Raw genomic sequence first — 14578 nt, forward strand, 5'->3', positions numbered from 1 at the left:
GACTGAAGCCCTTGGGCTTGGGTCCTGGGCGGTGTGGCTCGGGCTTTGGCCCCAGGCCCCAGCAAGTCTAAGTCAGTCCTGGCTACCCCACAGTTTGAGAACCGCTGCTCTAGGGTTTGCCACAACCCAGCACTTGTAACAACCTTGTAATTACTTTATTACCATGGTACTTCATATCTTTATTACGTAGGTAGGACATATTCCAGCACAACAATAGGAGTCTGAGCTGGTATTCTGTAAGGTCTAGTAAAGACTTATATGCCAACTTACTGATCCCTTATTATCAGGAGGCAGATAATAAACATTTGTCATCCGTATCTCTCTACAGTACTGAACTGACCTCTTTCATGAGGTGAGGTGAGATTCATATTTAGACAAGACATATGCCACATTCTTCCTGAATTATTTCCTGTTGGCCTTGCAAAGTTCCTGTAGGTGATGGGAGAACTTCAAACTGCTACCATTCATTTGGACCCTGGCTCCTCATGGCTGACAAAATCAAGTAGGGATGCACTGGGTGCATTACTGGTGGAGACCATTAACGCCCTCCTAAAGATACTTTCCTCAAATGGAAAATTGTCAGACCCCTGCTCAAGGAACCACATCTTGATGTTAAAATTTTACTATCATGGTATTTCACTTATTCTGGTTTTGGACCAGGTTATTTAAGGCAACTTGACTTTGTCAAGCCAACTTCATCCACCTGGAGTGCTCAGTTTTCTTTGATCCTTTCAATCAGGTTTTAGATCTGGATATGATACAGGGATTGCACTTCCCGTGTTGGCTGATCTCTTCCAAGCAATGACATCCATGGATGTTTCTTTATCATCTGTCAGTAGCCATTGATATCATTGACCAGGAAGCTTTTTTTGCTTGACTGCAGACCATCTGATAGTTGTCTGGTTCCAGTCTTTTGCTTCTGACACAGATACCAGAAGGTGGTATCTATTTGCTTTTTCACACACACACACATACCCCTCTTCCTTCTTCAGGGCTTTCTCATGATATGACTCTAATTTGTCATCCCTGAATGTGCTATATACTGTCCATGTGTGAAAGCTACTGCAGGAAACATTGAGGCAGTTTGAGGTGCGATGTCACCAGTATTTGGATGACACAGAATTCTAGATCTTTCTTTAAACCCCAATGGTATAGACTGTTTTTGCTTTCCTGGCTGCTGACCAAAATAGGGATTCAAAATAGAATGAGCTCACTGAGGCTTAATCCAGACAAGATGGAAACGTTAGCTGAAGAAAGCATCTAGATAGCATCTGCCCTCATGATTGAGAGGATCTACCAAACTCACATTAATGGGGTGTGCACTCCGGAGGTACTTCTGGCTACCTAGGCCACCTGGAGCTTCAGAAGCAATTAGGGACCCAGAAGTGCCTTTTATCATTTTTATTTGGCATAAAATTGTGACCATTTCTCTTTGTGGGCCCTATCACAGTTATCCATGCCTTTATGATCTCCAGACTGGACTGTTTCCATGCATTCTACATGAGACTTGACAATCATTCAAATGCTACAGCCCAGTTGCTTATCAGAGCTGGCCATAAGGACCATATTGTACCAGTGCTCCAATGACTGTATTGGCATCCTATTTGCTGTGACATTTATTAGAATAAAAGCGCTGAACCCACCAGCAACAAGGAGTGATAACTGAATATACGATATATAAAGGAATAAGGTACAGCAACAGGAGCAAGGAGAAGCTTTCCATGGTTGAGCTTAAGCTCTGTTGGATGTAAACCAAGGCACAAGAAGCATCTCTTAGAAATATCAAGAGATCTTTTCATAGAGCCTCTTGCTACAGATAAGCCAAACTAGTTAGAGAAATGCATATACCTTTGACTATAAAGTAGACAATTACGAATCAAGAATTTGACCTACATGCAGAGGCCCTGGAGTCTGGACTTATAACTGTGAAACTAATACCTCCAAAATGAGAATGCAGAAAACATTTTAAAACTGTCAGTACATTTATAACTCCTAAAATGCTCATGACTTTTACTTGTGGTTAGCAAGGCTTCCCACTGGAGCTGCAGTGAAAGGTTTGCCTTGGTAGCTAATTCTGTAATTCTGATTACAAGTCGGTTATACTCCATAAGCTTCCTGTACATTGCAAGCCTGACAGTTCCCAGTGGGCTCACAATGAACAGTGGCATCCCCACCCAATTCCGCCTAGCATAGCACCCTGAGAGAGAGAATGGAAAATTCAAACTTATTTGAGCCTAAGGTGTGGCCTATATAGCTATATCAGCCAGCTATATAGCTTCCTGTGGGAAAGATTAATCAAATCAATAATGTCTGTAATAGCAAATGACACTTACCATTAGACCCTGAGCTATCTGCGAGCAGGCACCTCTCCCAAAATCCTATAAATGTAGTTCATTCTCTAGGTACAATCCAAACTCACACCATTTCTAATGAAAACAAAGTTCATCTTAATCCTTTTCCCCAGGCTTGGATGCTCTGATAAATCTTCCCTCACAACTGCTCAGCAACATGCTGGATCTTTTTTCTCCCCAGACAGCCACACTTCACATATATCAAGGTGGCACAATTGTCTCTTGACTCAAGATTCACCTACATTGTGTATGAGATTGTGAATAGCATCTCATGTAAACGTACCCTGACCCCCTTGGGTATGTACTTGCTTATGGAGCTAGTACAGAAGCCCGCATGTGGCATCCTCACTTCTATTTTTTCATGAGCTAGCTAGAGTACAGCTAATGCAGGTATGTCTACACAAGCTGCCATTCATATCCCTGGTTGCAATGTAGACATACCCTCAGTGAGTCAGCGGAACTCACTTAACCCCTTCCCATTCCATTAGAGTTTTCCTTATTGCAAAGCATTTATCCTAGTAAATAATAGGCTTTGAAAAAGAGTTACGTATGTGTTTAGCTGACCAGAGTGTGTATTGACATAAGCCTAACTGATATAAGTATTTTTTCCTTCAAGTTTCTCAGGTGAACAATGCATGCTTTACATAGTCCTACGCAGAGATGGATGTGAACCATAATCTCTGCTCTTTAGGAAGGTCAAAGTCCGACGTGAATCCAAGACTTGCATCTTAAGCCCATCTGAATGTCCATGAATTATTTTGTTCCTGGAACCTTGTTTTAAATTAACATTGCAAATAATTGTGATGCACTGGTAGAAAGTTATTCGTAACCAGGGCCAGAGTAAGGCAGTCCGGGATTCAAGGTACAGCAAAAAAGCACAGTCAGAATTAAACTCTATAAGAATTAAACTGTACCTGCAGCAATAATGATATATGGATCTCTCAAGAGAGTCAGTAATGATGTCCCTTTTTGAGTCTGTCAGACAATAACAAAATCGCAGGGTTAGGAAGGGCAAAACATCACCCATTATATAAAGTTGTTTTTTATGGTGGTACTTACTTCTGGTTGTGCTCTGGATGGTTGTAGAATAAATAACTGAACAGCTGCAAAAAGAAATCAATGCTGTAGCTGTTGTTTAAGATGGTGGCTATACTACACAGTAAAAATGAATGAATTAAACAGAATTATGAATGTTAGTATTTACTGACCTCCATCTAACAGAGCTAATCCTGCCAACACAAGGAAAGGTGCTGTCTTTCCCACAAACTCATACATCACACTCCCAAAAGGTGGACCCACTAGGAAAGAAAAACAAGGAAAACATTCATGGTCCTTTTTCTTTTAAGATTTCAGCATATTGGAGAACCAGTTCTCTTAACACTGAAATTCAATGCTAAAATTCCCATCCGTCTTAATGGTCATTAATTAAAATAACCAAAGCACTATAACTCAGTATAAGGAACATATTTAGATAGAATAGATTAGATTAGATAATTTCCCAGGGATTGTCGTCTGCAGTCTACAAACATTGCTCAAACAAGAAATGTCAAGCATGGGCCAGATCCCACTTGCTTTACTCACACAGTCAGGTCCACTGATTTCCCTAGTACTATCTGTGTGAATAAGGCAAGCAGGATTTTGTCCCTATGGAAGTAAGAATGCTAGAAACCTGACAAAGGGTCTGAAAGGTGCTCATGAGGATGAGTTTGGTAGAAATACTGATCTTAGAGCCTGTTCATGGTGCAGTCAGGAAGGTTTTTTGCCACTGACTTTAATTGGAACAGGATGGGCCCAAACTTTTGGCAGATCTATGTTCAACTCTTGGATTTAAAGATAGATTTATGTGGATGAGAACATAGCCCATAGTGTTTGTATTTCTAACTTCAAAGGCTTTTCCAAACAAACTGCAGCTGCACTGCTTAAAAGCCACCTATGTAACTGAGAATGAACAATGATATCTCTGGATGTTAATCACTATTCTCCAGCACACAGCTAAGGGGAGGCATTCTGAATCAGAGAAGATGATTGGTGACAGACTTTGAAAGTTACAAGATTTGTCTTCCTTTAGCAAAATGTATCTGCATATTAAATTTATTTTAACTTTTTAAAACTATTTTTAGTGTGCTCTGTTAATATAAACTGGAGATAGGATGACAAAATCCTGTTTCATAGAGGGGAGATACCAAGTGGAATCTCCTATAACATCCATACACTACAGATGTGCATTGTGGGTTTTTTGGATTTGGGGCAGGTAGTTGGTTGGTTTTGGGGTTTTTTTGTTTGTTTTTGTTCCCATTAATATTTCATCTCACTGACCTAATACTCCCATAGCCAGTCCTCCTAATGCAATTCCCATTGCATTGCCTCTCTCTTCATCATCTGTATAAACACTGGCCAGCATACCCATCCCTAAAATTTAAAAAAAAAAATTAGGCAGTTCTATAATATAACTTATTTTCATTATACACCAGTTTATTGAATATTAGAAAGATGTGATATTAGACATTTACTGTGTGTGTGTATATATATGCATGCCTCCACGTGTAACTCCCACTGAAGTCAAAGGAAGTCCTGCAAGCATAGATGGCTTATAAGGTTATGCCTCATTATATATGCCATTACACACACCAAAACTATATTAAAAGAACATTATTAGGTTGCGAAATCAAGCACTCATGGGAAATGCCAGAACGAAGGCTGCCTGTGCAACCTTACTTTGGACCCCTTCTATGTATTCATTATGATACAGTCACTAATTACATGATCATATACTACTTTTTTCCATGTAGTGCACCGCATGGCGAGTGCTCACTGAGTGAGCAGCTAGTCAATATGTTCTTTACTCCTTGTTCAATGTGTGGTCCTCGGCCTTATTTACTGTACACAATTCAAATCCTGACTGAAGACAGAATTACTAATTTCTTCATGGACTTTTCAAGGGTGCTCGTCATTATAGAATTCACAAACATTAATGCATATAGTTTCAGAACACCCCTTTAAAATGAGGGGATACTGACCTCTTTCTGTGGTCAATAGTATCTGCTAATTTTGGGTGCCCAAATTGAGATGCCTAGGACCTGACTTTTTCAGAGTACTTAGCACTATACAGCAGTTGATATGTTCAATGCATAGCTCCCATTGAATTCTGTTGCAGCTGCCAGTGTTCAGCAGTACTTTAGATCAGACCCCAGAGTCTCAAGTCAGGTGCTCAGAAAATGAGGAACACACAATTGGTGACCACTTGTGAAAAGTCTGGTTTAAGTGACTTGACTAGCATCACATAGGAACTGTGTGGCAAAAGCTGGGGTAGAATTCAATTCTCTAGGGCAGCATTCAACTACTTTAATCATGAGTCTATTCTTTGTCTGCCTGAAATCCTTTATCTGATTCACTACATTTTCTAACTTCTGCAACAAGTGAGGCTGGGGTCAGAGTAGGTCAATCCTGTGTACTGAATGTGGTAGGGTTTCTGTGGAAAAAATAGTATGTGATCATGTAACTTAAAGACTGTATCATAAAGCTTTTACATGCAGGCAATCTTAATTCTGTCATTTCCTAATTTTTTGAGTGTGATTTTGCAATCTTAATGTTCTTTTTCTCTAATTTCCTTTATAAAGGCAAACTGAAAAAAAACAAATTCCTTCATGAGTCAGGTGGCATGTGACAAGCAAAGGGGTCACCAGCAAGGCTGGAACCTTTAGAGCCACTGTACAGACTTCTGGCACTTGAGCTAACTGATAGAGAGTCTATGTGGACCAACACTAAAGGCAGATGGGACACTTTGCCACTGGATTTCACAGACATTTGCTGACAGCAGATGAATGGTGAGACTGGGAAGTGCTGATTCTGTTCCAGGCTCTGGAGGGGGAGTATACTGTAGTTGGCATAGACTATTCTTCTCATTCCTTGCCAACCATGACCCTTTCTGTCCTGTCCCCTCCAACCTGTTCCTCTCCCAGTCCTGTCTCTTTTCTATCCCTTGATCTTCATCACAGTTACATTCTCCTCACATAGACAGCCCCTTCTTAGGCTTCTCCTCCCATTCCTAGTCTTCTTGCCCAGCAAGTCCTAGTGCCCCTCCCCCTGGACTCCTCATCCAATTGATGTTGCTGGCATCACTGAAAGTATAGAAAAGATAGTTTTCCCTGCCATTGATTCACATGTCCAGACTTTGGCCCTGAACACCCAAGCAGCCCAGAGCTGCAGGAAAGTCCTGCTTAGCCCTGGGCTGGAGCATGCCCAGTGCAGATGGAGTCTTCATGGAATTTAGCTGCCAACCTCTTAACAAGTCTTTGCTTAGCATGTGCGTACTGCAATTTTGCAAAGACTTAAATTGACTAAATTTGTGTGGGCTTTCATGAAGATGGCAAAGGCACATCCCTGACACAAAGGCCACTCAGTGCTAAATTTCAAGTCCCTGTTCCAAAGCATGGAGGCTTTTCGTAACAAAAAAAAATAAAAAAAATAGATGACGTGATTTTTTTTTAAATGGTCAAAACAATGTGTTTTTCCCTAGCCTCATTCTTATTCAGACTCTCATTCTGTGCACTATTTTGATGCAAAATTTTCTAAATAAACAAATAAATAAATTCAGCCTTACGCAGACTCCTAGCATAGAAATCTCAGCCCAAACAGTTAAGGTTTGGCAAATTTATAAGCAACTGAAAACAAGGTCTTATAATGGGAAGTGGCAAGCTACCAGCCTTCAGTGCAGACATCTGTTCTTGCTGACCTTTTACATTGATAAAAAGAATTAAAAAAATCTAAAGACACTTCTACACAAGTATCTGAAAAAGCATAGATCTTTAGTCTTCTACAGTAACGTGACCCAAATACCAAAGAATTTGGAAGTGACATTTCTCTGAGATACTTTCAGCCAGCCTCTTGCATATAAAGTAAAATGAATGTAATTGAATTCTACATTTATTATTGAAACTGCCAGACAAAATACACAATTAAGGAAATGACTGTCACTAGAATGACAGGCTAAAATACAGTTAATTTAATCTATCATATACACTTTCATTCTTACCGGCCACAGAAGAACAGGAAGAACCCACTCCTTGAAGAGATCTTGCTATGAATAGTAATGTATAGCTTCCTGAGAAGGCAAACACTGCAGAAAAGGACGAGGTAGATTTTAAAAATCAAGTTAAATCTAACGAGGTTAAAAAGTTAAAGATATTTTAACAATCATGAAAACACCATTCAGCCAAGTGTTTTCTGTCACTGTTGTCACTTTCAATGCTAACCACATTATTTTCTCTTATTACATTTAGATTTGTCAGTGTTGAATCGTTTCTCCACATCTAAGCCTCCTGGTAACGCAGAAAAAAAATGTATACAAGCTATCTTTACTAATGAGTAAGGGTTAGAATATGCACTGGTCTAATGCAACTGCCCCTGCCTTCACCCCATCTCCCTGCACTGCTGCATTAGCATGGCCCAATTTGCAGCTCCGGGCATTGGGGAGAGCAGGGGCTGTACCCCAGATGCTCCTTCCCACAAGTAAGTGGGCAAAGGGAGGCTCAGCAATGGCTCTACTCTGCTTCCCACCGTGTTCTGCCTCACATAGTTGGCTGGACATGCAGAGGAATGTGTGGCACCCCTGTCAGGGCTCTAGCAACTTACAGCTCCTCCTAATAGGGGAGCACCAGAGAAACTGTGTCTGTGAGGCACAGTGCCTCCCAATGCTGCCCCTGGACAACTGCATCTGTGCACTGCCTCTTGCATAAAGCTGTATTTAAAGGCACTGTCTAGCCTCGTGGGTATTGCACCGGATCCTACACTCTACTCTGGAAAGACTCCCCACTGGCATTAGTGTAGGGTGAACACTTGTCCCTGAAAACAAGGAATGTACTCTTTCAGGGCCTGTTCCTGTGTCAGTTTTACAAAATCTGCAAGTTGGCCACTTGAAGGAGTACCCAACCAGCTGAGCTGGTGAAGCTGACAACTTGCTGGCTGAACGCACATGAGTCTCAAGTACCTCCTCCCCTGACCTTGCACAAGCCCTTGAACCAGCCCTCCTGTGCACTTATGGCCTTATTCTGTACTTTCACCAGTTTTCACTGACTTTGATAGAGTTACTGATGATTTGTGCTAGCGTGAGCCATAGTCTAATCCACAGGGTGGCAGAAAACAAGTCAGGTGAGTTTCCCAGATGAAGAGAAAGAATAGGCATCCTTTTCTCCTACCAGCTCATGTACACCTACTTGATGCCTACCAAAATCCCTCCAGACATGCATTCAAATCTCAGCACCAACTTCTTCCTGTAACAGGCATCCCAGTATTTTACTTTGAAAATAAGGTCCCCCTCTCCCCCAGCATATAAACATGGAGTCTTCTGAGAGAGACAGGTCTGCTGGGTCATTTATGAAAAATGCAGCATCTGCATCGAAGTATGCAAAAAACAGGCACTTACTAATTGTCGACACAAACATGATGCAGAAGCCAGCAAACATTGGAATCTGGTAACCTATTCTGGAAAACAAAGTCAACACAAATATATTTAAGAATGGTACTTTTTCATGCACACTTTAAAACAGGTTTGTTGAGGTGAATTCCTTGCTGAAGGCAAAGGACGGTTGCTTTTATGTATTAAGAAAATTGCAAAAACTTAGCAGCTCGGTTTGTGGGTTTTGGATTTGAATCAATGTATGCTGGCCACATACATACCTTCTCATTCAATAGATTGTGTTCTGTATTAGAAATCTCAAATGACTTGCCCCTTATAATTCTATTGGTCTAACTCTGCTATATTTATATTCTCTGCAATCCCCCTGGGCTTCAGAGACGTTGCATGGAGTGTAAGCCTGGCAGAATTTGGCTCTGCATATTGAACTCTGAAATATTCTACTAATATCTCACTGTTGGTTAAGAAACTATTCTGTTCTTCTCTATACACTGAAACTAGACTAGAAAGAGCACATAGAACAGTCCCACTAACTGCAGCGAGATATGGTCAGGCCAATGACAGACTCAGTCTACTAGCCCTTACCTGGGAAAAATTTCCATTGACTTCATCAGGAGTTTTGCCTACACTAGAACTGCAGGATTGGGCCCAAAGAGACTTAAAATAACACTTTGCTTCTCCTGAGGCTTCAGGAATACGAATACAGCTGGTCAAAACTCTTCATTGGCAATGTTTTGCTACAAAGAAATGGCTTTTTCATCAAAATGAGTATTTCCATGGTATGTGAGCCTTGTTATGTGAGCCTCAAATGTATTTGTAAAGAAATCCTTTAAGGGCTCCAAAACCTCACAGTGCTGATTGTTTCTTAAGGAGTGCTGAATGACCCTTCCAATGACTTGCAAGGATCAGGTCCTTAAACTGGTAGGCTTGATCAGTTTAGCACTGCAAGCAAAACAGTGGAAGAATTTCTATTGTAGAACTTTTGTTCCTTTTAACTATTTATTAAATCTTTTAATATATAGGGGGAAAACAAACACAATGAACTATACTTAAACTTCTCATAATGTTAACCATTTGCTACCTAACCTTAACTCTACTTGAAACATTTGATTGTATATAATATGAGTAGTTAAAATAAATATCAATTATTTGTATTACAGTTTACAAAAAATTGCTTATACAAATTCAAATAGTTTTAAATCTTATTCTGCCTTATCCTTATTTTATGTAAAAACTGATTTTTTAAAATAAAATAAAGAACAGAAGCAAACTTCAGGGAAGGGGGAAAGGTACAAGGAGAAAAGGAAGTGGGCAGAGAAGATGGAAAGGTGATAGGGAGAGGCCATGCATTTAAAAGGCTCATTCAGCTACTGTAGAACTTCCTTCAGTCGGTGTGCTGTATTTTTAAGCAATAGAATGCTGCTGAGTTATATGGACCAAATGGCATGGCCCTGAATTAAATGAAACTCTAATTGTTAATAGGAATCTTCCTTAATTATGGACTGCAGAAAATACACCTGTCTTAGAGGGGCAAATGCTGCACTCACTCATGTGCAGAACTCCCATTAGCATCAGTGGGAGTTCTGTATATGCAAGAAATGTAGAATATGAAATAAAAATCTGCAATGGGGATTGGAAGGGGGAGATTTGCTCTAAGTGCTTCTCCTATATTAAAAATATATGGCACAATTATTTAGGTATTAAGATAACAATTAAAGCAAATTGGTTAGTTTTAGGATTAGGTAACAGGACTGGGACTCAGAAAATCTGAGTTCAATTCCTAGTTCTGCCACAGGCTTCATGTATGACTTTGAACAAGTCACTTAATCTATCTCTGTCTCAGTTTCCCATCTGTAAAATAAGAATAATACTCCTTTTTTCTGTCTTGTCTACTTAGATTGTAAGCTTTTCAGGGCAGGCACCATTTTGTAGTATGTGCAAGTACCAGACACTGTCCAATGGGGTCTCTGGGAGAGTGACAAGGTATATAGGTGTCTGGTATGTTACTGGGTTGTTGTCTACCATCAGGCTGATCTGGGCAGGGGAGGGTGTGTCCCCTATTCTTTCCCAGCTGACTGAAGGTAGAAAGGGTTATTAGCTATTAGTCTGAATTTTATTCTGATTTTGAGTTTACATTTTCTGGAAATAAAGCAAGCCCTGAACAAAAGGTTGTGAAAAAACCTATGATTTGGACTTTATTTTTCTATCCCTAGCTGGTGGTCTGAACACCAGCTTCCTTGGTGGTACTGCAATAAGAAAAAAGGTAAGGAAAGGGAACAGATGGGAAGGAAATCCATATATAAGAAGCCGACACTAGTTGTTCTGAGAAAAACATGTTTGGATGATCAGTGAAGAAAGATGTGTTTGTTGGCTCAAGTTACTATAGCCCTGGATCCCTCCACTATCGAAATTACACAGGGAAAGGAAAGGCTTGCCTGAAATCTTGCCCAGGGTTTGGGGAGATATTGATCTGATGCAGCATCACCAACTTGGCATGGGGCTCCTGACTCACTAGAAGGCAAGGGCTGGGTAACAAATAAGCTTGGGAAAACCCTCATCCATACCTTACAGATGTGCAGTGTCTCTTCCTGTTTGGTCCTCTCTTAATACGCCTTTCAGAGTAACAGCCGTGTTAGTCTGTCTTCGCAAAAAGAAAAGAAGTACTTGTGGCACCTTAGAGAGTAACCAATTTATTTGAGCATGAGCTTTCGTGAGCTACAGCTCACTTCATCGGAGTGGGGGGAGGGATAGCTCAGTGGTTTGAGCATTGGCCTGCTAAACCCAGGGTTGTGAGTTCAATCCTTGAGGGGGCCATTTAGGGATCTGGGGCAAAAATTGGGGATTGGTCCTGCTTCAAGCAGGGGGTTGGACTAGATGACCTCCTGAGGTCCCTTCCAACCCTAACCTTCTATGATTCTATGATTCATACCATTTGCATACCGAAACGGTATGCATCCGATGAAGTGAGCTGTAGCTCACGAAAGCTCATGCTCAAATAAATTGGTTAGTCTCTAAGGTGCCACAAGTACTCCTTTTCTTTTTTCTTAATACACCAGCACATCCTCCTAAAATAGCAGATGTGTGCTAATAGCAGCAGTTGGCTGCTGTGCAACCATCAGGTCCTGATCTGTAGCTAAGCACCTGGGAGAGAGACTCCTTGGTGCCACATTAGAGCCATGGCCCATCCCATCCAATGAGCTATCTCCAACCATGGCCATACCTGATACATCAGAGGAAGAAGGTCAACCCCCACCCAGAATTCATGGTGGGGGAGGATCTCTTCCTGACCCCTATAGGTGACCCCTCCAACAGAGTTTACAATGCACAGATTAGGAGTATGTGCTCCAATCAGATCAGTTACTAAACTTTTTTTAACATGTAAATAAGCCCACAAAGCAACTATTTTAATTACTCCTCCCCCTTTCTCCTGAGCCACTCCCCCTCGTTGCTCTGTGGTGCTTTGTGTACAGGAAAATGTTGTGACTATGCAAAGGGTTAGAACATTTCATGTAGCTTCTGTTCCCTTCCCATGACTTTTCTCCCCAGATTTGTGATATCTCTACACCATACAGCAGAGGAAAACCCTGAGACCTGTAAATCTCTTCTGCTCCTTTTGCTTTCACTCTCTTTTTAATTCCACAAGTAGGGAATTACTTGCTCAGTGGTAAATCTGAGACAAAATCCAATATGTTTCAAAGGGCTCTCTGCAGCTAGAAAAGCTTTCGGAAGTATTTCTGACTTCAGGAAAAATACCTATCGTTAATCAGTGGGGGAAGGCAGCTATGGATAAAGTATGTATAAATTGCTGAGATTCAGTGACAAAATGGAGCCAATATTACAGAATTGTCTGGTAGTGATTACACTCATGTAACCCTTCTGCCAGGTGGCATCGTCATCAACAAGGTTCCATATCTAGGGGTTCCTTTTAACAGTACAAGACAAATCCAGCTCAAGCCCCCACCCAGAAATCTGAAAGAACTAAACACCCCTAGGTGCCAAGAGGTAATACTTTCTTGCTCCCAAGTACCAAATCTATGTATGACAAAAGAAAACTTTTATTAAGAGCCAAAGGAAACTTATTAATTTGGGAAAACTCCACAATAATGACTCAAAAGTAAGTACACAATAGTGAAGTAACAATAAGTAAAACATCTGCCCCATAGTATCTTGAACACAAGTCCTTTGCTTCAGTTTCTCACCTTGCAGAGTGAAAGTCCAATGGGTGAATGTCCCTTTAACATGCCACTTCCCTCTGCTGCACCCCCCTCACAGTTGGTTGTCCTAGCTCAGTGAAGTGCCAGAATTCAGAGGAGCATTCACATGGGTTTGCCTCCTGCCCCTGAGCATATGAGCAAGAATCAACCAGCCAAGCACCTGGGAGAGAGACTCCTTGGTGCCACATTAGAGCCATGGCCCATCCCATCCAATGAGCTATCTCCAACCATGGCCATACCTGATACATCAGAGGAAGAAGGTCAACCCCCACCCAGAATTCATGGTGGGGGAGGATCTCTTCCTGACCCCTGTAGGTGACCAGCTGAAACCCTAAAGCATGAGCTTTTTGGAACCTAAGACATAAACCAGAAAGTGAGCCCTAGGGCCTCTTGAGCCCTGCCCTCTGCCATCACAAGCAACACCACCATGCAATTCCACTCATAAATTTGCCCAGTTGTCTCTTAAAACTAATTGTGTTGTTTGCCTCCACAACTCCTATTGGAAGGCTGTTCCAGAACCTCACTCCTCTGATAGTTAGAAATCTTCTAATTTACAGCCTGAATTTGTTCAGTTTATATCCATTTATTCTTGTGCCAGCATTGTCCTTTAGCTTAAACATCTCTTCACCCTCCCTGGTATTTACCACCTAATGTATTTATGGAGAGCAATCGTATTCCCCTCTCAGCCTTCTTTTTGCTAAACTAAACAAGCCAAGCTCTTCCAGTCTCCTCTCATCAGGTAGGCTATCTTAGTAGTGCTTCTCTACACCTATTCCAGTTTAAATTAATCTTTCACACATGTGGGTGACCAGAACGGTACACGGTATTCCAAATGTGGTCTTACCAGTTCCTTGCACAATGGCATTAATACTTCTCTATCTCTACTGGAAATACCTACATTGCATTTGTCTTTTTCACAGCCACATCACATTGGTGGCTCATTGTCATCCTATGATCAGCACCCCAACACCCAGGTCTTTCCCTTCCTCTGTTGCTTCCAACTCATCAGCCTCCAGGCTGTAGCACAAATTCTTCTTATTAGACCTTAAGTGCATATTCTTTCACTTTGTACTATTGAATTTCATCCTATTTCTGTCACTCCAGTCTTCAACGTCATCCAGATCTACCGATAGAATATTCCAGTCCTCCTCTGTATTGATGATGCCTCCCAATGTAGTATCATTAGCTCCTCCAATCTGTGCCAAGGTCATTAATAAAAATATTGAATAAAACCGGTCCCAAGACCAATCCTTGAATAACTCCATTAGTAACTTCCTTCCAGTCTGATAATTCACCTTTCAGCACAACCCGTTGCCTTCTCCCTTTTAGCCAGTTACTTTTCCACCTTACAATTCTTGTACTGATACCCATCTTTCCTAATTTAACTAATAATTTCTCATATGGTACCATGCCAAATGCTTTACTGAAATCCAACTATATTAGATCTACTGCATTTCCCCTTATCTAAAAAATCCGTTATTTTCTCAAAGGAGGAAAATAGGTCACTCTGGCATGATCTATTTTCGGTAAACTCATGTTACATTACATTCCCTGTACCATTTACCTCCATGAATTTAATTATTTTTTTTCCTGTCCTTTAG

The 14578-nt window shown here is 41.0% G+C and overlaps 1 protein-coding gene across 3 annotated transcripts in view; it reads right to left on the bottom strand.

Annotated features, from left to right (window-relative positions):
• Positions 1–14578, bottom strand: part of SLC18A2 (solute carrier family 18 member A2) — a 53089-nt gene that overhangs the window by 22960 nt on the left and 15551 nt on the right. For all 3 annotated transcript variants that reach the window (XM_073354251.2, XM_073354250.1, XM_073354249.1), the window contains 6 exons: positions 8773–8831; positions 7384–7467; positions 4668–4760; positions 3560–3649; positions 3411–3454; positions 3266–3326 (listed from right to left, as the gene is read on the bottom strand). In XM_073354251.2, coding sequence (XP_073210352.1) covers positions 3266–3326; positions 3411–3454; positions 3560–3649; positions 4668–4760; positions 7384–7467; positions 8773–8831 — 431 coding nt within the window. The remainder of the gene's footprint in view (positions 1–3265; positions 3327–3410; positions 3455–3559; positions 3650–4667; positions 4761–7383; positions 7468–8772; positions 8832–14578) is intronic.

This window comes from Lepidochelys kempii, chromosome 7 (genome assembly GCF_965140285.1).
Source record: "Lepidochelys kempii isolate rLepKem1 chromosome 7, rLepKem1.hap1, whole genome shotgun sequence".
NCBI lineage: Eukaryota > Metazoa > Chordata > Testudines > Cheloniidae > Lepidochelys > Lepidochelys kempii.